This window comes from Parasteatoda tepidariorum, chromosome 4 (genome assembly GCF_043381705.1).
Source record: "Parasteatoda tepidariorum isolate YZ-2023 chromosome 4, CAS_Ptep_4.0, whole genome shotgun sequence".
In the NCBI taxonomy this organism is placed as follows: Eukaryota; Metazoa; Arthropoda; class Arachnida; order Araneae; family Theridiidae; genus Parasteatoda; species Parasteatoda tepidariorum.
In genome coordinates this window covers 52,186,040-52,208,713 of record NC_092207.1, presented here as the reverse complement: position 1 = coordinate 52,208,713, position 22,674 = coordinate 52,186,040, and the positions used below count along the sequence as shown (strand labels likewise).

Here is a 22,674-nt window from a genome sequence, read left to right as displayed (position 1 = left end):
AACGTTGAAAACACTGCAGTTATAGCAATAAAATTTCAGAATGAAAAGTTTGTTAAAGGTGTGAAAATAGTTAAATTTTTAGAAATTCCGATCTTTTTTCCCATAATGAATTTTTTTTTAAAAAAAAACAAAACGTGTTGAAAACAAAAGTAGTTTTAAAATGTATTTAAAAATTAATTATGTTGTAATTTATTAATAGTAAAAAAGTTATGAAATCAATTTTTTCACAGGTAAAATTCAAAGACCTGCTATAATAACTAATTTAATTACTTTTAATGTCAAAATGCAAAATACTACAAATGGTTTTCAATTTGAAAATGTACTTCACCTTCTTTGTAAATGTTATACATGATTTACTGTACTTTGTCTTTTAATTTTGAGAAGTAAGTTAATGTAAGTTTTGAGAAGTAAGTTTTAAGTAATGTTAAGTAATTAGTATAAAAACATAATTGCGGCCCCCTAAAGCTGATTTTTTTTTCTGCGGCTCACTTCGAAAAGGTTGGGTACCCTTAACATAAAACTAAATAAGCTGGTTTTCAGGAAGAAAAAAAAGTCGCACTTTGTATAAAAGAATAAAACTGGCTTGGCTTTTTTCCCCTTTAAAAAAGCGAGAATTTTTTGTGTAACTTTGATTTTTAGTACATAATTAAATGAGCAAACAACTCAGTTTTATGCATGTTATTTCCATTCAGATTTTTAAAAAAATTAGATGTTTAAACCACTTCAACGACATACAATTTTATTCAATTACTATAAGTAGTCAGCAAGGTAAGATGTAAAATGAGAAAAAAAAGTATGAAACAAAAATCCAGGATGATGTGATAGAAACAGCTCAAAAGAAGTCGGGGGAGGGGTAGAGCATAATTTTTATTTTCTCAGAATTTCGATAGTGTCTCAAGATTTATGTCTTCCGCGAAAACTATTTCGCAATAGTAATATTATACGCAGTGTTTCAGACAACCATGTGGGCTAAAATAAATAATGACACATTATTTATGGCTTTGTCCCCAAAATATAACAGTCCACAAACAAATAAATGAGAATCGTAAAAACAAAAACCTTTGCACCTAATAAATAGAAACGTTAATCGAAAGAAACAAGTTTTTAAAAAGACACTTAAGAGAGAAATTGCCAATCTATGGTTGGCGAAATATTGGTTTTTCGGCATAATAATAATAATAAAATTAAAACCACGGATTAGCTTCGACTTTTTAACCGAAAATTGAAAAAATTTATAGCAAAATGTAAGATCAAAGAAGTCATTAAAAGAAAATTAGAGCTCAATGATAAAGTTAAGCACATTCAATGTACCAACAATGTCACATTCAATGTCACATTGTACCTTGAAAATGCTTGAAAAAAAGCTTTGTAAGTAATTAAATATTCTTTATTAAATATTTTTTTTAAACAATAATTAACTTTATGTGATAATAAGATTATTTTTTCCTAAAATTATATATTGGAGAAAGTACGACAATATTTTATATTACTCTACTTGCGAATATCGGAGAAAGTTGCCTATATCGTGCCAGTAGCGGTTCCCAATTTTTCTTTTTTTTTTTTTAGTTTAAGGAACCCTAAATAATCAGGCTTCTTTTTTCGAAACACCGGCATTATGAAAAAAAGGTTTATTAGGAACCGTGACTATATAAAACAAAACAATTAAATAAATAAAAAAAAGAGAGAGTTAAAAAAAAAAAAAAAAGACTACTAATTATTTCAAAAATATTAAAAGTGAAGACTGAAATATTTAAAACTGTGAATTTGTTATTGGTGTATGCTTGCGTTGAAAATGACATAAATCAACTGAATTACAATTTTCAAAAAAGAACTTTCATAAACGTTGAGAATAGAAACGTAATTCTTTTATTCTGATTTCATTTTCTTTATTTTGAATACAAAAACTTGATGAGAAATACTTATGAAATTTTTTTATCTATGCACATTTATTTTACAAAGCATAATAAATGTATCGTTATTAAAAAAAAAGTTCCTTTAAATTTTACTACTTTTTATTTATTGGCAATACATAAATAATTTCATACGAACAACCGAAAATCTACATAAATTATAGATTGGACACGAATATAATTATTAATAGTTAAAAAACATTCTAACTCTCGGAACCCGTGATACTTACGGAACCTCAGGGTTCCGAAAAACACCTTTCAGGAACTGCTGGTATAAAGAACGTTCTACCAGATAAATCATGATACTTTTTACACTTAGATATCCACGCAAAAGAATCAAATCACTGCGTACTTGCGTTAAGCTTTTATTTAAATTAATAGAATAACACTTAGAAAAGAATAACTTAGAATAACACTTTGTTTAAAACGTTACATGGTTGCCGAAATCTTACCTCGTGTGCATTCCTAAATCGTGACGCTTTGGAAGCAACGTATCAACTTCAACTACTGAACAGGTCGAGTATCAAGCCATTTAAACTGTACTCAAATTGTTAGCCTAGTGTCTTAGAACTATTTTTGAACCTAACCAAATTTCTCATCTCGTGAATAAGGCTTAAAACAAGACGGTAACAAATCGTATTTATTCATTTTAGTGTATTTATTCATTTTAGGTCCGACATTGATTTGCCACAGAAACTCTTGGTTGATAGGTAAAGAAAAATTTCAAATCACTAATCTAAGGTTTAATTAAACAAAATAGTTTCAAGGTTTGAAAAAAAATGAAAGAAAATCAATTATTCAACTTATATAAATTCTTGAATAAATTAAATTAAAGAACTTATATTTTTATAAACATCATGTTATGGAATACGAAGAAAACAAATTGGTGAAAAGGACAAAATTGTGCAAGTAAAGCTTCAATATCGACAGTGGGAAACCGTGACGAAATGCAAAATCTATAATTTCAGAAGAACAATAAATACACAAAACTCATAATAAATTTTAAGAACTACTATCTTTCCGATAAAGAACAACAACACAATAAATTCCATAATTCAAATATAAAAAAATAAATAATCAAACGAAGATGCTTTCATTAGTTAAAAACTCTTAATTTATATTTTTGCTAAAAAAATTTTTACAAAATAATTTTTGGAAGTACATACATATCTTTTAATTTCAATGTTTCATTAATTATAAACAATATCATGTACTCTAAATAACTTGCTCAAACGTTGTTATTTCGGGACGGGGGAATGTATATAGGAGTATAAAAAGTTCAGTAGAAGTTCAATTTCAAAGGGAAAAAAAAAGTTAAGAAACTGATTAATCGTTTGAAGTGGTGAAAGTGTTCGTGATCTTCCAAGCCAAAACTAAATAATATAAAAATAAATAAAATCCGTCATTTTATCCCAAGAGAATGAAAACCATTCTCTCTCCCACCAAACAGAAAGCGAAATCAAGTAAAAAAATAACGTTTTAAAAGGAAAACAAATAGAATGATCGATGAGTTTACCACTAAAAAGTAAAAACATAAAATTAAATCACCATTAAATTTCCCAGCATGGTGGTATCGTATGACTATCAGCGTGAGAAAATTCATCTCGAATTCGGTATAATAAAAAATTCATGTCTGTAGTTCATGAGAGGTTTTATTTTAGACAAAATCAATATGTTTGTTCAGATAATGAAAAAAAAAAAAAGGCAATTACAGGTTACAGAACTAAAATTTGATTTTGTGGAATTGTGCCCCCCCCCCCAGACATTTTTTAGGGATATAAATAAAATGTTAAGGAAAAAGAAAAAAAAGTTTGAAATTGGTTTAATTTTATACATTAAATAGCTTTTAACTAAAATACATTAAATATTATCGGTGTTTTTAAAAATCTGTGAGGTCATATTAAAATTGTACATAGTTGTCATATCAAAGGGAATTAGTTTTTGTTGGATACGAGTATAATATGCAGAATACTTAAAAAGATAAAACGCTATTAGACTTTTTTTTAAAAATAACAATTAGTAAATATTAATTTGAACTTCATATATCTCCAAAGTCAATCAACTTAAGTGAATAGTATTGCCTGATACTATATTAAAATTAGTATGGTTTTGCGCTATGGAGGCTAAGAGTAGACATACAACTAAAAAAATAAAATAAAGCTTTCGAGGCTGAGGGAGGGTGTCATGGAGGTAAGAATATATAATCTCAAAAGACTAAATTATACTCAGGATCAACCACTACTTGCCGCTCACCAATTCCCAGAACAGCTTTTTTCATTTTGAACCGCTTTGCGACCCGAACTCGCTCACCCAAATTTTACGACATAGTCTTCTAGTAAAAGTAATATACTCCTAAAAATACAAAAACTGCCAGGTATTTTGAGAATATTCGGACAGCAAAATCATATGTCCTAAATTATTGAGATAAGTAATACGTTTTAATGTCAAATGTGCATCTTAGAATAAACATTGAGATTTCTCTTTCACAAAAATATACGATCAAGTAGTAAAAAAAAAAATCCTGTCAGTTTTCTTTAAAAAAAAATAAATAAAAAAGATTAAGTAAGTTTATTTCAATTATAAATTATGTAATATTGATGTTTGCCACTTACACTAACACAGTGCAAATATCAGAAATTAAAATTTAAACGAGTGATTTTATGTTTGTTTGTCAATAAATAAATTAAAATTAAGAGTTTGACACAGATGATTGTCGTTTACTACTCATATCCAAGTTTTAATTTTTCATAAAGTACGCACATTTTAATCGTTGTATTTTATTCGTTGTTTAAATGAAAGAAAAGGATCAGAATTTTACACTCAATTAAATTGAAAAATTTATCAAAACATCACTTATAACTGTTGCCAACTTCGAAAAAAAGTGAATGAAACTGGATTATTTCGGTACCACATAACTTGATATTAGAACTGTATTCGTTGGGTTATTGCTGTACTTATGTCAGTCAATACTATAGTATGCACCAGAGGATTAGATTGGATTGAATGTAGGTTTTAGTGGCACAAAGTCCAAAAGAGGACATGCTGCGCCAAACAATACGGTAAAAACAGTTTAAAAGACATAGTGCATACAACACTTCAATTGTCGTACAATTATAACTAATAAGATGGTATAGGTTGATGAATAAAATCAGATAAAAAGGTGTGAATACGATATAAAATACATGAAGTAAAATGTTTGTAAAAGTGAATAAAATTGCAAATGTATTAAAACACTTATATACAGTTAAAAATACCAACAGCACGTAAATACGCAAAAATTTTCGGTTGATTAATGTTATATAACAAATCCTGCATGCATAAAATAGAACTCCCAAAATACGTTAAACGATGCTGGTTAAAACAGGGACACGTTATTAAAATATGATGAATTGTGAGAGAAACTCAACAAGCATGGCATTGAGGAGGGGGTTCTCCAAGTAACAAATGAAGGTGTGTCAACCGAGTATGACCAATTCGAAGACGGGTTAATTTTACATCTGCTCTAAGCAAGAGCAGTACTGGCAAATGGTCCAAATCAGATTTAATGCTATGCAGTTTATTAAAAACTTTGAGGTCCCATTGTTGTTACCATAATGATTTCACAACTTTCCAAACATGCAGATTCATGTCAGAAAAAGGTATGAACAATGTTAAAACAGAAGTGGCAGATCGGGCAGCTGCGTCGGCTAGGTCATTCCTTGGAATACCAACATGACTCGGTACCCAGCAAAATAAAATCACAAATCCCTTCTTCTGAAGAGTAGTTAGCAAATGAATAATGAAACATAAAATAGGATGAGTATCACAGTGAAACTTTTCTAATTGGTTCAAAACGCTCATACTATAGGAGTATATACAATACCTCCGAGTAGAGCGATTAGAAATTAGTTGTAATGCTAATAAAATAGCAACAGCTGCAGCAGTGAAGACGGGGCAAATTTCAGGAATTTGGTGGCAGTACATGGTATCAGCAATGATAACACCATAGCCAACATACCCAGCAGATTTAGAACCATCTGCATATATCGGAACATAATGAGAAAATTGTTGAAATATGGTTGGTGAAACAAGTGATTTGTTGGATGCATCAAATAAAGGGTAAAAATGATATGGTGGTCTACTGATTGTGATAGTGAATCTGAAACAGTAAATGTTTGGATGTGTGAACACATAAGAGCTATGAAAGTGTGAACATGAGAAGATAGAGCATCATATAGGCGCATTAAATTTATTGGAGTAACCTCACGTTGCAAGCTAAGTGTGAGGCAGAATACATGATAAGGTAGTTGTGCGTCAAGGACAATTGCATTCTGCGTAGATCCAATGGTAGCTGATGACAAACAGCATACAAGTTTTCCACGGGTGAAGTGCGAAATGCCCCGCTACTAATGCTTAATGCAGTGTGATGTACCGTATCAAGTCATTTTAGTTGCGAAGCAGAAGCAGTACCATAAACTGTACATGCATAGTCAATGCGTGGCAGTATAAGTGCTTCGTAAATTCGCAATGGCGAAAAGCGGTCAGCACCCCAAAAGGTGTTAGAAAGCACCCGTAGCATATTTAAGGTTCCCTCGCATCTTTTCCGCAATTGTTTTTTGTGAGGCAGAAAAGTAAGCTTATGATCGAAAATACAGGATCATTGTGAAGCCGTCGTTGCGGACAAAAATGTACACATGAACTTTTGGAAGGTGAAAGGGTATGACCATTCTCATGACACCAGCCTGCAATTTTATTGTCAGCAAGTTGCAGTTGACACTCAATCACTCTCAAGTTAGATCCTGAGCATGACCCGTTGAGGTCGTCAACATAAAGTGAGCCAAAAACTGTAGGGGGTAGAATGATTAAAATGGAGGAAACATGAACTATGAAAAGTATAACACTTAGAACAAAACCTCGTGCAACACCTTCAGATTGGATGTAGAGATCAGAAAGTGTATTACCCAGTTTGACTATCTCTGACTCAAAAAGTTTTTGATAAACATAGATAGGTGACCACGGAGGCCCATATCAAACAATGCCTGGGATGAGTTGTTTCTTCTCCAGAAAGTAAACCAAGCGAGAGTTGACCATACGTTCGAATACCTTGCTGAAGCAGGTAGTCAGAGCTATTGGGCAGTAGTTTATTCATGACCTCATCCAGAAGACAAGGGAACTCCTGTATCAAGTATTGGGAAAAATTTGCTTTCGTAGTGGACTTTATGATGGAACTAACCCGAATATGCGTTACATGAAGAGGAAAACCCCGATAACCTTTCCACGGTTAGCCTGACGGCAAGATGACTAACCCATTATTGCTTACATTTATTAAATTTAATTGTTATTAAATATGGCCTTTTTATTCATTGCACTGAACCATTCTGCAATAAAGGGTAAAGGGGTCTAAAATTTTGAATTATCTTACAGGTAATAATGTTTTTAAATTTATTTGAAAGTTTGGTTATGCCATTTTAATAATTGAAATTACATTGTCCAAGCATTTAAGTTATTTCTTATTACTGAAACTATATAATCAGCCGCAATATATGTATTCTACAATCCGAAATATAGGCTATATAAAATAAAGGCTAGAGAGCTTCTAGCATATTCCATTTCAAATAAGCTTAATAAGCCTACTCCGCAATCTCAGGAAGCAAGGAAACATTTCCACACACCCGGATTCCTGGTACAGAAGCTAAGTGGCTCTCGCGTGGGTGGTTTGAAGGGAAGGATAAAAACAATTAGCTACCGGATTATAGGAAGGAGGGAAAAGTTCTGACTCACTGGGATAGATCGTTTTGATTTTCTGCGCCCCTTTGTTAAACCTCCCCTCGTTCCTGACCATGGATATTACCGACACGATTCAATAAAAAAAGGGAGAGGGCCGTTTGCAGGAAGAATGCCGCAGGAACGAAAGGAAAAAGAAAATACCCAGGAGAGCGATGCAGTAAACAGAGAGGTATACTGTAGCAGAAGATGGATAAATAAAAAGAACATCGTTGAAGTGACATACGAATCGAATAGTTAAGGCCCTCCGAATCCGATGAAGGGGGGGAAAAAAGGGAATTTTAAAATTTCCTTTCAGAATATGGGTATTACAGATATTCAAATAGTATTTCGTTCAGAATATTGGTATTTAAATAGATGAAGAGATTTATGGCACATAATTGTTTAAAAATAAATTAGGAACGAAAGATTCACTTGCAAAAATGGATAAAAAGCATTTTTGAAAAACACGCGCCGATTTTTTTCTTTTTTGGTAGATGCTCTCAGATGCCTAAAAAATAACGCAACAATCAGGGCCGGATTAACCTATAGGCACATTAGGCACGTACCTAGGGCCTACGAAATTCAGGGGCCTACGAAAAACTTGGGAGAAAAAAATTTGTTGACAAGAATAATTCAGCTTTTAAAACAACAAGTGTATTTTGCACAAAATTATGAAGATACATTGCAGATAAAGTTCTAATAAAAATGTAAAAAAAAATATGCAAGAAAATTTTAGCATATATTTTGAAAAGTAGGGGAAGGAGGGGAGGGCCCAAAAACGGCTATGCCTAGGGCCTACGAAAGGTATAATCCGGCTCTGGCAACAATATACGAGTAAACAGAAAATTGCCCTATCTTAATGGATATTGTATGTTTGCCCAGTGACATCAATCAGTAAAATTAGGAATTAAGAAATGATTTAGGAGAAAGATAATAAAAAGCAAACAGTAACAAATGTTTCTCATAATTCAAGAAAAACTAATGTGGAATTTGTAATCGTTCAATCAATTTGTAATCGTTCCATAGTTTTATCACTTCTGCTCTATTTAAAAAAGAAAACTTTCGAGCATAATTTCGGATTAATATGATGTAATAAAATACTAAATATTGTATATAAGTAAAAAATTCGTGATATTAATTCATTTAATAAAACAGGACACGACTCGCATTTTTTTAAATTAATGAACCAAGTGCGATTTTTGAAGCTTGTGGAATCGTTTAATTTTGTTGCAGCCATAATATGGAGTTCAGTTGAATAATCAGTACGATGGTTCAATTAGAACGGAAACAAGGTTTCAACAAATTATAGTTCACGCTACCAATATTAAGGTGCAACGATCTGATCTGAATATATTGAGATAGTTATCTTTATCTGTATAACAAAAGTGTAAAAATTTATAGATCTTCTATTATAATAAGCATTATAGATGATGTAAAGATATCTGCACCTTGAAATAGATGACATGACTTTTAACAAAAATAAACAAAAATTATATTTCTTTTTCTGTTTCGGTAATTATTTTTATATATTAAGAAAAAAAAAGAATTATATATATTTTTTTAAATAAATTAATGTCAAAGAAAAAGCGAAATATTTAATCAGTTTATCTTCTTTCATATTTAAAATAAAAAAACTTTTAAATTTTATTACCTTACATTTCTGGAAAGAAAGCTTTAGGCGTTAAAAAATTCTAATTTCCTAATATAAGAGTCAAGTCAAATCATCAAATTTTATGCAGTTTTGATGTTTAGGTTATTTACCAAATCTTATTTTTTAAATCCATATATGATGTTCTTTCCTAATATTTCCCAAGTCTTATTCTTGAAAAGATAGGTATGTTTAATTACCAGATATTATTTCTAAAGAGATATGTAAAGATAATTAACAAGTCTTATTCCTGAAATATTAAATTTATTTACCAGGTTCTATTTTTAAAGCAATATGTAAATTTATTAACGAAATCTTATTTCTAAAGAGGTATGTTAAAAAGAATGCACACTAAACATAATTCTTAAATTACTAATTACTAAACATAATTCTTAAAGTTAAAGTGAAATTATCGATTCCAATATTTTTGAAAGATATAAAAATCATAATATAATACTGTAAGCAACTTTATAATACCGTACGCAATGTTACATCACATATCATATAATGTATAATGAATTGAATATTTTCTAAAAAGTTTCTTGGTGAGTACTATAAGAGTTTCTCTAATTTTCGGCAACATTAGCCACACAAAATAAATGAGTTTAACTCCTCCTTAGTTAAATAGAATTTACGATAAGGTCCACAACACGAAAACAAAGAGTTTGTAGGGAGTGCACATCCTAAACTTGTCAAAAAAATTAATTTATTCCTTTTACCTTACCCAAAATGTCGGCACAACAAACAAATGTAGTCATGCAAGAACATTAAACAGTGAAAGAGCAACGAAAAATGTAAACTTAGGCTTAAAAATAAAAGTGAGAAAAAACAGAAACAAGTTTATGAATGACCACGATTAAAATTTATTTAAAACAAGACTCAACAAATAATGCTTCAGAATAACATTTTAGCACACAGTCAAGCTATAAATATTAAGTTTTTCTTTTAAATTAAAAAAAGGGTCTATTTTAAATGATTGGGACAGCCAGTGTTTCCTTTTTAAGCATTTAATTCGTTAGACGATTTTTGATTATCAGAACTGCATCCATCTGACGTTAAAGAAAAATTTGGGAAATCCGACTACTAAAAATAAATAAAAAATACTTCTAATTCAGAAGTAAAAAAGAAATAGAGAAATGTAACTCGTTGGTTTTTTAAAAAAAAATCCTAAATGGATAATTTTTGACCAACAAATTAAAAATGAAATCGCATTATGAATGAAATTACAATTTAATTGCATAAATAATAGATACCTGCAATCTGCAAAATAGAAAACTCGAAATTAAATTGTAAAAACATCTATGATTCAAACAGTCGAATAAGAATAAAGTCATAATTAAATTATACAAATATAAATACCTGAGATTAGTATAATTATCTCAATATCGTACCAGTACTGAATGATTAAATTATTGCATGGAAATTCAAAGGAAACAATTTAAAAGCTTCTTATTATCGGAAAATACAAATTAGAAGTTTGAAAGATATTAACAAATAGTATAGAAATAAAAGTAATAATTAAAAATAAATATAAGTAATAGCTTTAAAAAACTATTTTCATATCGCTTAGCCTTTTTAGATATTCGTGTGCTGAATTTCAATTAAAGGTAATGAAAACCAAAACAACAAAAATGCTTTTTTTTTTCTTTTTACATTAACATTGGCTAAACAAATTTTAAAATAATAATCAAGATAAATAAAATTATGTGTATCGTTTTTTTTTTCAAGGACTGAAATAAAATAGATAATATAACTTTTTTACTAATAAGCGTTCGTTCTTTTACCACAATAATTTTTTTTTGATATTTACATACATTTTTACTAGTTTTGAAGCATAATTTATCACTTCAGAAGTAACAATTATATATAACAGTCAAGTCATTTGGAACAAAAAACTTATTCTTCCTATAATTTGATATAAAAATAACCTGATTTAGCTTAAAATAAACTTTAATTAATTTATCTAAATTAATTACATTAATTTATCTCGAAGATTACCCCCGACTGAAATAAACTGAATAATAACAGCTAACAGCAACCGTAACTAAAACTGACGATTTCCTTCTTTTGTTACAAAAATAATTTTTTTAACGAATCTTTAGTAACTTAGGATTCACAATCATCCTTATTTGATTTACCTTGAATCAAATCCAGTATGATTACTATACTATAACGATTGCAATATTATAACGAATACAATATTATAAACTTACAAATACTTACGATTTCCCACTTCACCAATAAAATTTTTCGAAGCAAAATATTTCCAACTTAGAGGAAAATGTCGGTTGTGGCTTCTCATTTATAAGAAGAGATTTTTAGCAATTTTGAGCAAAAAATTGTGAGTCCTTTAACAAGCCACATAAGACATTATATATATATATATATATATATATATAATTTCTGACTTTAGAGAAACTATCTGTTTTGGAACACTTCTATGAGATATGTTTTTAGCTATATTAAAAGAGAAGAAAAAAAATTCGCAATAAAGGATTCATTACTACAATTTGTATAAAGAAGACCTTTTTTTAAATCATTTTAAAGGGATTTTCCTGAAGGAACTTTTTTCCTATTATAGGGAAAATGCTTGTTTTGGTGCACTTACAGATGGAAGATTTTAAGCAAATTTGAAAGAAAAGTATTTAAATCAATACCTTGTTTGTTTTAAGGTAAAGGTTTAATTACTGCAATTTGCATAAAGAAATATATATATTTCTTTTAAAAAAAAAAGGGTATTTCTCTTCAGCTTTAAGGAAAATGTCTGCTTGAAAGCTTTTGACTATTTAAAAGAAAAATGCTGTTTTTTTTTTCCTTCTTTTGTAGTAAAGGTTTCATTACTGTAACTCGAATAAAAGAATACTTATTTACTTGTTTTAAAATAAAGATACGAAAGAGAAAAAAACTTTTTGAACTCATTAAATTGAACTCACCTGATCACACTCTTTAACGTGCTCCTGCGGGCTAAAGCAATTGTGCTTTCTTTATCTCGGGACTGTAAACTTGCCTCAACGATAGCACGAAAAGTGCCTTTCCACAATCTCTCAAATAAAAGCTTATTGTCAACGGGACCTACATTACGAGCCCTAGATGATCTGCTGGGGGTGGAGGAGCTTTCGCCAATGGAACTCGATTCAATGGCATGAGTTCCAGTGTGCTGCAGCTGCTTTTTTGAAGTCTTCATGTCAAAATTGTTCATAAAAGCAGAAAATACTCTATTTCCGAAGATGGAAGACAAATATTACTACTAACTGTAAATGTTATTTAAAATCTAAAATTAGCAAAGCTTGAAAGCGATACGAACTTGGTCCTCAGAATTCGAATTACGATTAGCTACCAGTTTATAACAACCTTTTCTATCACTTTCGAAATTGTTCTTTTTAGCAGAAATGGAAGACTTGTCTTGAGCTAAAGATATGTTAAACTTGAAGGCATCTGTAATAGCACGAAATATATATATTTTTTTCGTAAGGCGACAGAATGGAAGACTTCGTCGGTATTAAGTGTTCAGTTTTTACAAATTCATTTCATGGCTTCACAAGTCACATGTTATGAATATGAGGTATAAATCGCTTAAAAGTTTAGTTAAGCATCAAGTATTTTGCAAAATATATCACACTAGAAATAGCAATTGGAAGTTCTCTTAAAACAATTTCAAATTTAAAGTCACAATCTTGGAGATCAATAAAAAAAAGGAGTACACCAAGAGTACTTTTTCAAAAGCTTTGAGACAGTTTATTTATAACAAATTAAATATCTAGTATCATTTAAATACACTTCCACGAGAATCAAAATGCGTCAAAGGAATAAACATCGTTTAACATTTTGACATAAATCTATTAACTTTACAGCGACTATAACACTTAATGACAGCGAGTTATATATATAAAGAAAAAGCAATCAGCAACATTTAATGAGAATCGGTACTTTACCGGTACAACTTCTTATACGGAAGACAGTGCATTCGATTTCCTATCTCTCTCTCTTTTAAATTAAAATCTATATCAACAAAAATGTCTCAGTAGTCTTAAAAGTATTTTCCTTTAAGACGAATTTTTGCATTAAAAGCACTTGAAGTTCATTGCACTCATAATTAAACAAACATCGAGCCAAAAAGCTAATTGGAAGACGAGATTTAAATAGTTATAAAATTTCACACTAACATTTGGACAAAGTCAACAATAAATTATATTTAATGTGAGTTATAACATCACCTATTAAGAGCAGAAAACTTGCAACTTCAATAACAACAGAAATGAGTGCCTTTGACACATTAGGCATTGCACAGAACTATTCCCGAAACGAAATTTCGAAAGTAATATAGCAAAATTCAGAATGATGCGAGAACTGCCATTTTTATAAAAAGCATTTGAAAAATCTTTCCGAAGCTTTCGTAAGAACTAAATACATAGAGTGACAAGGTAAGAAAGCAATTTCCAGAGAAAATTCGACTAAGATATTCGACACATCAGAAACCAGTCGGTGATGACCGAACTTTCAAGATGTTGACATGTTAAAGAGGTAATGTAGTCAATGGCGATAATTTTAAGAAAGATAAACATAGCAACGCTTTTCCAGATTCCACGACGGACGAATAAAGGAGCACCAATATGGCCGTATGTTTGTGCCGGATCCGGCAATCATCCGGAGGTGAGAAGGGTGCTTTCTCCATAGCGCACACGTCTTGGGCATCCCTGCAATGGAAACTCCACCGGCGGAGGACTATTGGCTTTTCGGGATTTCAGGGGTGGAGTCAGAGGGAATATGGAGAGGGGATATTAGCTCTATGCAAACCGAAACCATTAAAAAACGAAACTGACAGTGGCGAAAGTAAAAGGCGTAATAAGGAAACATTCTTTACGAATTTTTAATCAACGTATTTATTAAACACTGCCTTTTATTAACAACAAAAACAAGATGAAATACTAAATAATAGTTTTCATAATGGATTCTATGAAATAAACATCTTTTTTCCCATTTTTATTAATTAAAAGTCTTTTCTTAATCATATTTATAAAAATTTCATATGAATTAATATGATCGTAATAAAAAAAAGGGGAGAACATGTTATAAAAATGGTGAAAAATACTATCTGTAATGGATTCAATGAAGAATCATTGCTTAAAAACCTGTGGCTTAATGATAATAAAAATATGTAAGTATTTGAAGCTATGATTTGAGTACCCGAGTGCTTGAAAACAATTTAAATACATTAGGTTTCACAAAAACTTTTTTAAAAAAAAGAGATGTTAAGACTAGCACGATGAGTGAAATTTTCGATTAAATAAATTTTATGATAACGGGATAAATACATCAACCAGAGGAAATATGTTTAAAGTTCTAGGAGTCATTGCAGTGGCTAGAGTAGAAGGCGTAATAATGAAGCATTCTTTACAAATTTTTAATCAATGTATTTATTAAACACTACCTTTTATTAACAAAAAAAAATATATAGATTCTACGATGGAGGCAAAAAAATTTTTTTCCCTTAAAATTATTATTAATTAAAAGTTTTTCTTTTAATCATATTTTTACAAATTTTATGCTAATAATAAGAAAAAAAAGAGAGAACTTGCTAGAAAAGTACTATCCGTAATGAATTTAATGAAGGATGTAAAAGAAATATTCCTTAAAAACCTATTGCTCATAATTAATAAAAAAATTAAGTATTTGAAGATATAAATTAAATACCCAAGTACTTGGAAACAATTTAGAAACATTAGGTTTCATAAAAACTTATTTTGTTTTTTAAAAAAATCAAGAAATGTTAAGATTAGCAGGATGAGTGGAATTTTTCATTAACTAAATTTTATAATAACATGATAAATACATCAGCCAGAGTCAACATGTTTAAATTTCTAGAAGTCACTGCAGTTCCTAAAAATTTAAACGCATGCAAACCCGTATCGCTTTGTTTATAAATATATGATAGAAGCGCAAAAAAGTACTTGTTTTTATGATTATTTTTTTCCACATTTTAACTATTTTTTCCCCACAAAGTTACGATGTGTTTAGTATTTGGTTAAGAATAAATTACATAAATGAAAAAAGAAGGGGAAAAAACTAAGATCGGGTACCATGATATGAAAAAGGGTTAGCTTAGAGAATTGATTTTCAGCTAACTAATAAAATAATTTTAAAAACTTCAGTTATTCATAAATGAACCTAACTTAAAACTTATATTACAGGGTCCAAACATTTTCAATGAAAACAAGTCTAACGCTCCACAAAATAATAGCCTCACCGAAACTTTCTTTAATTTTAAAGAAATAAGGCCTTTTTATCGATGTTATCTCTATTCTGCACCAAATTCAGTAATACTTGTTTTTCAACTTCATATACTTAACGGCAAAAATAATAAAAGCGTAAAATAATGTAAAAAGCTGAACTTCACAGCAACTAATAAAAATAACAGTATTATAAAATTAATTATAACCTATTGTTAATTAATTAACCTTTGAGGCTATAATTTTGTGGCAGAGCAGACCAAACGTACTTAAATCATGAGGCAAGTCCTCGAATTTCATTGATTGTACTCAAATACTTTCCTTTTCGAGCACAGGAAATTTCCCCAAACATGTGCACTCAAATGCCCTCGGAATTCTCTGAGACAATATAATTTTTTTTACATATACAATAAAATATTTAAAAAAATGCTAATATTTTTTTATTTATTCAAACAATAGTTGATAAGTTTTGTCGTACAAAGAATACAAACGAAAAGCAAAAAAGCATCGTACAAAAACTAACAGATGAAATCGCCATCATACTCGTCTTAAAGTAATTTCTTCAAAAATTAAACAAGTTTTATTAATCTTGGTCTCATTCATTTGACGTGTGTTCAAATGCAGAATATTATATATCGAAACTGCAATCATACTAAATATTCAAAACTGCAATAAACTGAATATTATCAATTCAAAAGAAAAAAAAAAAAAAAACATAATTGTTGCATACATAAATTCATATTTTTCATAAATATATAGGTGTCCTCAAATTACAAAATTTATCGAAGATGCTCAGCTGATTTGTTCTCAAATCATGGTTTATAAATATGACCACTTTATGTACCATATTTGAACGCTTTATATATCGATTCTAATGCGAAATTATTATAAGTAGAAAAGTTTCTCCTCTTTCTAATTGAAATAGTAATTCAGGTTTATTTAATTTAATAATTAACCTTAAAAAGAAAGCTAAGAAAAAGGAAGTGAGGCTGCAATTTGGTAAGCACTATAGCACGAATATACTTATTAAAGTTTCGAAAACGCTTCAGTAATAAAAAAAAATTAAAAGAAATGAGGAAGTCCTTGAATCGAGGTATTCCGTCCTAGTAGAAATTGTTGCGTATAAAGTTTTCCTTGTAGCAATCGCAATATACAAAATAAAGAATTTTACGATAAATTGAAGTCGTGAATATGATGTATATTTACACACCTGCTTAGTTTTAAGATTTATATTACTTTCAAGTTTAACTCTCAAGTATCTTTTAAAATGACTCGGTGCGCATGAAATTTTTTTCTAGCATGTACAATTAAAAAGAATTGCTTTTTTCTTTCTATAACGGTTGATAAACATGTTTACAGTGAGATCACCTACCATTGAAAACATAAATGGACACCCATAAAATTACCAATAAAAGAGGCTTTTAATCTAAAATAATGTTGAACTTCAATACAGGTGTGCTTTCAACAAAGAATAAACATTCGGAGCTCAAGTTGAAAGTGAACCAGATGAGATTGAGTATGAAGTGGAATTTCATAAAGCACCCTAGGATGGTGCTAGGGTTGAAAATTTCTTTTCAACATTTGTCATGTAGTATTTATAAAGTAACACAAATAAAGACATAAACAATAAAAATATTTTTTTGAAGAAAAAAAATTTTTTTTGAAAAGGAAATAAAAGCATTTTGAAAAGTAACAGACAAAATCAATCAACCCTATGACGCAGATAGGACACCGGTTTTTCTTTTAGATTTTTTTTTCTGACGCTCTGATTACAAACAAAAATATATTTTGGTATTTTTTTATTATGAAAAAGAGTTCAACAGTTTCTAAAAAAATCTGTTAGATAATCGGAAAGATATTTGTACTAGAATATAAAATTTTAAAAAAAGTACTTTGAAAATTTTGAAATCAAGAAATTTCAGGGATGAATAACTATTTCTCTTAGATCTAAATAACTGCAAATTTGAAAAATTATTGTTTGGAAGATTTTACCTTTAACAGAGAAAAAGACACAGATGTTTCATGCTCTATTTACTGTATTTCATAACCATATATCATTAAAATGCTACAAATATAGTATGTCTCACTTACTTAGACCTAAAATAATGAAAAAAGTAAGAAAAATATTGTTTAATAAAAATTCTTCGTCAAATGGTTAAGTGAAAAGTAAGAATAAACAATTTTCTATGCGTTAAATGAAAAATTAAACGCATAGGTCGCATTCTTTACTTTCGTTAACATTTCAAAGTAACTGCTTCAAAAAAATATCATACCATCATTAAAGGACTTTTTTTTAAAGAGACGATCCTTTTTTTAAAAAAAATATTTTAATTTATTATTGAAAGAATACTACTCCGTATGTTGAACACTTTTTTAAGAGACCTGATTTAACGATGAAATTTTGAATGCTTGGTTAGTTTAATGTTAACTCATTTTGACAGAGAGTGGCCTATATTGTCACGGGAATCGTGAGAATTATATGAGAATTGGAATTCTTATTGGAAAAAGGACTGTTTTCTCATCAAGCAAATGATTTATATTCTTTTCAAAAAGCAAGTAGTAGCTAAAAGAAGAAAATATTCACTTTGTTTAAAAAAATTAATCATACTTTTAATAGGAGCTTTTTTTTGCGTCACGGCATATAAGAAAATAGGAATAAATAGAGGGATTAATATGAATAAATAGAGATGTTGATAAGATTGCATTTCATCCTTACTTTAGATATAAAGATATTCAGGCCTTAAATGGGTTAATATCTGTATAAAACCCTACAATTAGGAACATAACTTAAAAACGATTAATTTTTCAGAAGCTTCATGAAAATTATTTTATAAAAGCTACCAGAAAAAAAATATTTGATTGTTCATAAACACTTCATTTTAGGCCGGGATAGCCTGGTTGGTAGAGTGCTGGGCTCATGTTCAAGAGTTCGTGGGTTCGACCCTCGCCGGCTTTAAATGGTGACTGATGCACGCTAAATCTGTCAATTCGCAAAGTCCGCCATGTTCCCATAACAAATCAATATCTCTGGGAGTACTGATCCAGGAGTTTCCTTGTCTTCTGAATGGGTTCAAAAATTCCAAGACTACGGAGTTGAACATTAGTAGTCGTAAACCCAAAAATTAGGTCAGCTGTTCAACGACGGATATAAAATTTAAAAAATAATAACGCTTCATTTGGAAAGAGTTTTAACAATCTCTTAGTTCAAATTATTAAAAGAAAAAAAGAAAAAAAATTCTACCAACTTCCAGTTCTTATTTAAAAAAAAATAACAATAATGCGTAAAAGGTAGAGACAGTTATAGAAAATTATAGAAGCTACATAATTGATTAAAATAGATTTTTCTTTTTTTTATAAACATAAAAATGCGTCGCACTTCATCCGCTTTTAAAATGGGCACGAACTTTAAAAGTCACTAGACATAAATACAAAAATCCAAACACATAAAAGGTCGGAAATAATCGAAAACTCATAAAATCGTCTATGTAAAGAATCATTTTCTGAAGATTAAACAAGAAGTTCTAATACCACCCTAATCTTTCAACCGTTGTGTAAATACACCTGAGAAAGAATTGGTTTTAGGATAGCTAGTGGCGACAAAGATGATCAAGGCAGCTATTATCTATCCAAATATAGGAAAACTCTATATTCTCATTTCCTTAAAGAAAGATCTTAAAATGCTCTTAATAAGAAATAATGAGTTTGTCGAATAAAAAAAACAATAAATTACTCGGTAATGATAATGCACCTTTGTTTAGATTCATAACAGTTTAAAAAAAAGGTATTAAGAATAGAATTATAGACTATAAAAAATTTTAAATATTATAATGTACCCTTAAAATACAAAAAAAAACTATATGTAATAATGACTTACCGAGATCATATCACAGTCATTATATGGAAAAAAATTCAACACAAACTAACCATATTTTTTATCATAAAAAATAAATAGATTTTTTTAAACCATTAAATTAAATAAATAAAAATTGCAGTTTGCTCTTAGCTTCATTTAAGAAACAACTATTTATAATTTGAAAAATTTGCAATACGTTTCCCTTTCTCTCTTTCTTTCTTTTTTTTAAAAAAAAAAATCAGATCTAAGTAGTTTCACTTTTATTAACGTACAATTAAATGTTACACAAATATTTATTTCTTTAATTAAAAAGCTCTAATACTACACTTTACAATAATTCAATCACTTGACACAACAGCCTTACGTAAATACAGAACTTAATTACTAAATTGCCACAACCGTAAAATTTTTAAACAGTTTTTTATGCATAAAAACTCCGCATTTTTTGAGATTTGTGAAAATAATTAAAATTTTTCTTTTTAATCTTTCACTTCATTAAATAACTCATATACTTTCTCGAAAGGAAGGAAGTATAACCTAAGGGGAAAAAATTAATAAATAAAACTAAGCATACGTGTTTCGGGGCACAAATCAGTAAACGAAACATCTCGCTATTAGGTGAGCAAATCTTTGAATAAAGCTTATTGAGCCACTTGTGGGTTGTCCCCCGCTGAAGAGAGAATATTATTAGCTAAGGGGTAGAAGGAAAGAGAACTTCGTATTCAATTAAGGGATATGGAGGAAGGGAAAGTTTTTTTATTTTTATTTTTAAATCAAGTATTTTCAGGTACCCATAATTCTAACTACAAATTTATTTTTGAAATCCTTTATTTAAATATTTTATTGCAGAAGATAAGAGTAATTTCAATTATTTTACCACTCTATATACCCTATACTAGGGATGGCGAACCAATGGCACGCGTGCCATTTATGGCACCCGACACAATATTTTGGGCACGCCACCGATCATATTTGTTATTACACAAATGGTATTACACTATGAAGCATATGTAACAATTAAATTAAAATTCACAAAAAACACACAAAATAATAAACAATTATTAATAAAAAATTAATAATTAATGCTAAAAAAAAAACAAATTAATAACCATAAAAAAACAAGCTAACAATAAATAACTAGCAAAAAAATAAACAGTCCTGCTTAAACAAACATCTTACAACCTAATATAAATTATTTGTCATCTAATCTGCAACAACAGAAGTCACACTGATGTTACTCTAAGTTGAATTATGCGTATAACTGAGACATTGCAAAATGTATTTTATTTCAATGTAAATAAAGAGTTTTGAGTTGATAGTGTTTAGTATTATTATTTTCCCAATAATCACGAAGTCAAAATTATTTGACGTCACGTCTATGACCTCATCAAACAATGTTATAGAAAAAATGGCACGTTGGTGTATAAAGGTTCGCCACCTCTGCCCTATACAGAAGAAAGATATAGTGGGCAAAGATTATAAAAATTTAAAACAATACGTAACAGTTACTTTAAAAAATTAACTTTCTTCATAATTTAGATTTAAATGTTTATATAATAATTTATATTCCTTCATAAATTTATTTTCTTGAGAAGATCACCAATAAAGCATTTGATTACCAATAAAGCAATGGAGTAATTGGGCTTTGCAAAATAAAGTTAAAGTGAACTCTTTCTTGCAAGAATTTTTTTTTAAAAAATAGAACAAGGATTTAAACCATCTGACAAGCACTTAACAAGATTGTGGCATAGTCTACTTAGTATAAGAAATGAATCAAAAAGTAGTGTCCATATTTCAGAATATTAGTATTAATATTGAATTAAGCATATGCTGGCCAATGGGTGGCGCAACCTATTTTTTCGCGATTACGCTAGAAGTTCCCTAATTCCCCATCTCATTTTTTCTAAATATAATCTATTCGATGTATGAAATTAGCGTTAAATTAGCGTACGGTCGTTTTAAGCCAATGAAGTTTTTAATCAAGTAACATTTCCGCTTTAGTGTCTTGGGATCATTTATTTTATTAAACTGTTTAGTTTTTCATCTTCCATCATTAAATAAACAACATTTTTTACAATTTTAAATCTGTCTATGGGATTTGAACCTTATTATAACTAATCAAATATAGAAAGTTTTAACTAAAAATAATTAATATTTTTTACGCAAAGAAAGCGAAACAATGTTGCCTTAATCTTAGATGATCGTCAATAATAGGTCATGATTATAATTTTAAGAACGTTAAATAAAGTTGTAGAGCAAGTTTAAAAACCTAAAGGAAAAAGTGTTTAAAAGATGCCATATGAAAAAAGTTGAAGAATAAAAAACAATTCTCAATTATATCCATAAATCGATCAAATTAATCCTTTCACGAAACAGTGGAGAGGGAAAGAAAATTTGGTATTGACAATGTCACTTTACTGTGTGGGTTATGCGTCGTAGTGGCCGTATATTGCGAATCTTCGATAAGTCCAAACACGACAGGGTTGCAAAAAACCACCTACCCAGTAAAACCTGCCCGGTTTTTACTGGGTAAAATCCACTCTGAAAAACCCAATAAACCCACCCTAAAGTGGGTTTTACTAAAATTTATTTCTTTTTTATCCTCTGTTATATTAAAGAGCCATTCTATTGAAATATATATGTAATTTAGTCTAAAAAAATTAACCTATGACGAAAAAACTGTGTTTGGAGACTGGAGAGTCACCTTGATGGCTAGATTTGACTGTATGGCTATTGATTAGTCAGTGCCTTTGATTCGCTTTCAATGCAAAAAAAAAAAATTTCCTCAAATATTTTTTAAAATTAAAATATAAATACAAAGTAATCCTGTGTTAAAATAAGTTTCAAATGGGCGATGTTTGCAAGTACATATGGGTGATTCTCACGAAACATGACAATTCACTGTCCCTTGCTCCAAGATCTAATACTATAATACTAAAAGAACTTTTTTTTTAAAAAAAATTAATAAATAGCATTGCTGTTAGCATTTTAAAATGACTTTGCACTAGCATTGACTGTTTTGTATACTTAAAAAATTTAATTGAATATCAAAATGTCATTTTCCTGGCATGTCCCAAACAATATTTCCAATAATAACTAGCTTCAAAACTTCCCATAAATTTTTCAAAATCTAATTTTTTTATTTTATCTTATCCTATGTAAGCATTTCTAGAATATACGCAGAGGGTATTGTTTACTAAAACTTCGTTTGAAATAATTTTTTCTGTCAATAATTTGTTTGTCCCATGAAAATCTGTCATTTTCCTGGCTACTTTTATTTAGTGATTTATA

At 29.3% G+C, this 22,674-nt stretch overlaps 2 protein-coding genes across 20 annotated transcripts in view; one reads left to right on the top strand and one right to left on the bottom strand.

The window, feature by feature from the left end:
* The window catches only part of LOC107455966 (ran-specific GTPase-activating protein), a 237,077-nt gene that overhangs the window by 116,019 nt on the left and 98,384 nt on the right, over nt 1–22,674 (top strand). The window lies entirely within an intron of this gene.
* Nucleotides 1–22,674, bottom strand: part of LOC107455963 (serine/arginine repetitive matrix protein 2) — an 87,010-nt gene that overhangs the window by 49,549 nt on the left and 14,787 nt on the right. The window contains exon 1 of one of the 19 annotated variants that reach the window (XM_043043005.2): nt 12,237–13,998. The exons of the other annotated variants lie outside the window; for them this stretch is intronic. Coding sequence (XP_042898939.1) covers nt 12,237–12,502 — 266 coding nt within the window. The 5' untranslated portion in view covers nt 12,503–13,998. Of the gene's footprint in view, nt 1–12,236; nt 13,999–22,674 lie in introns of those variants that run through there. 19 annotated transcript variants of the gene reach the window in all.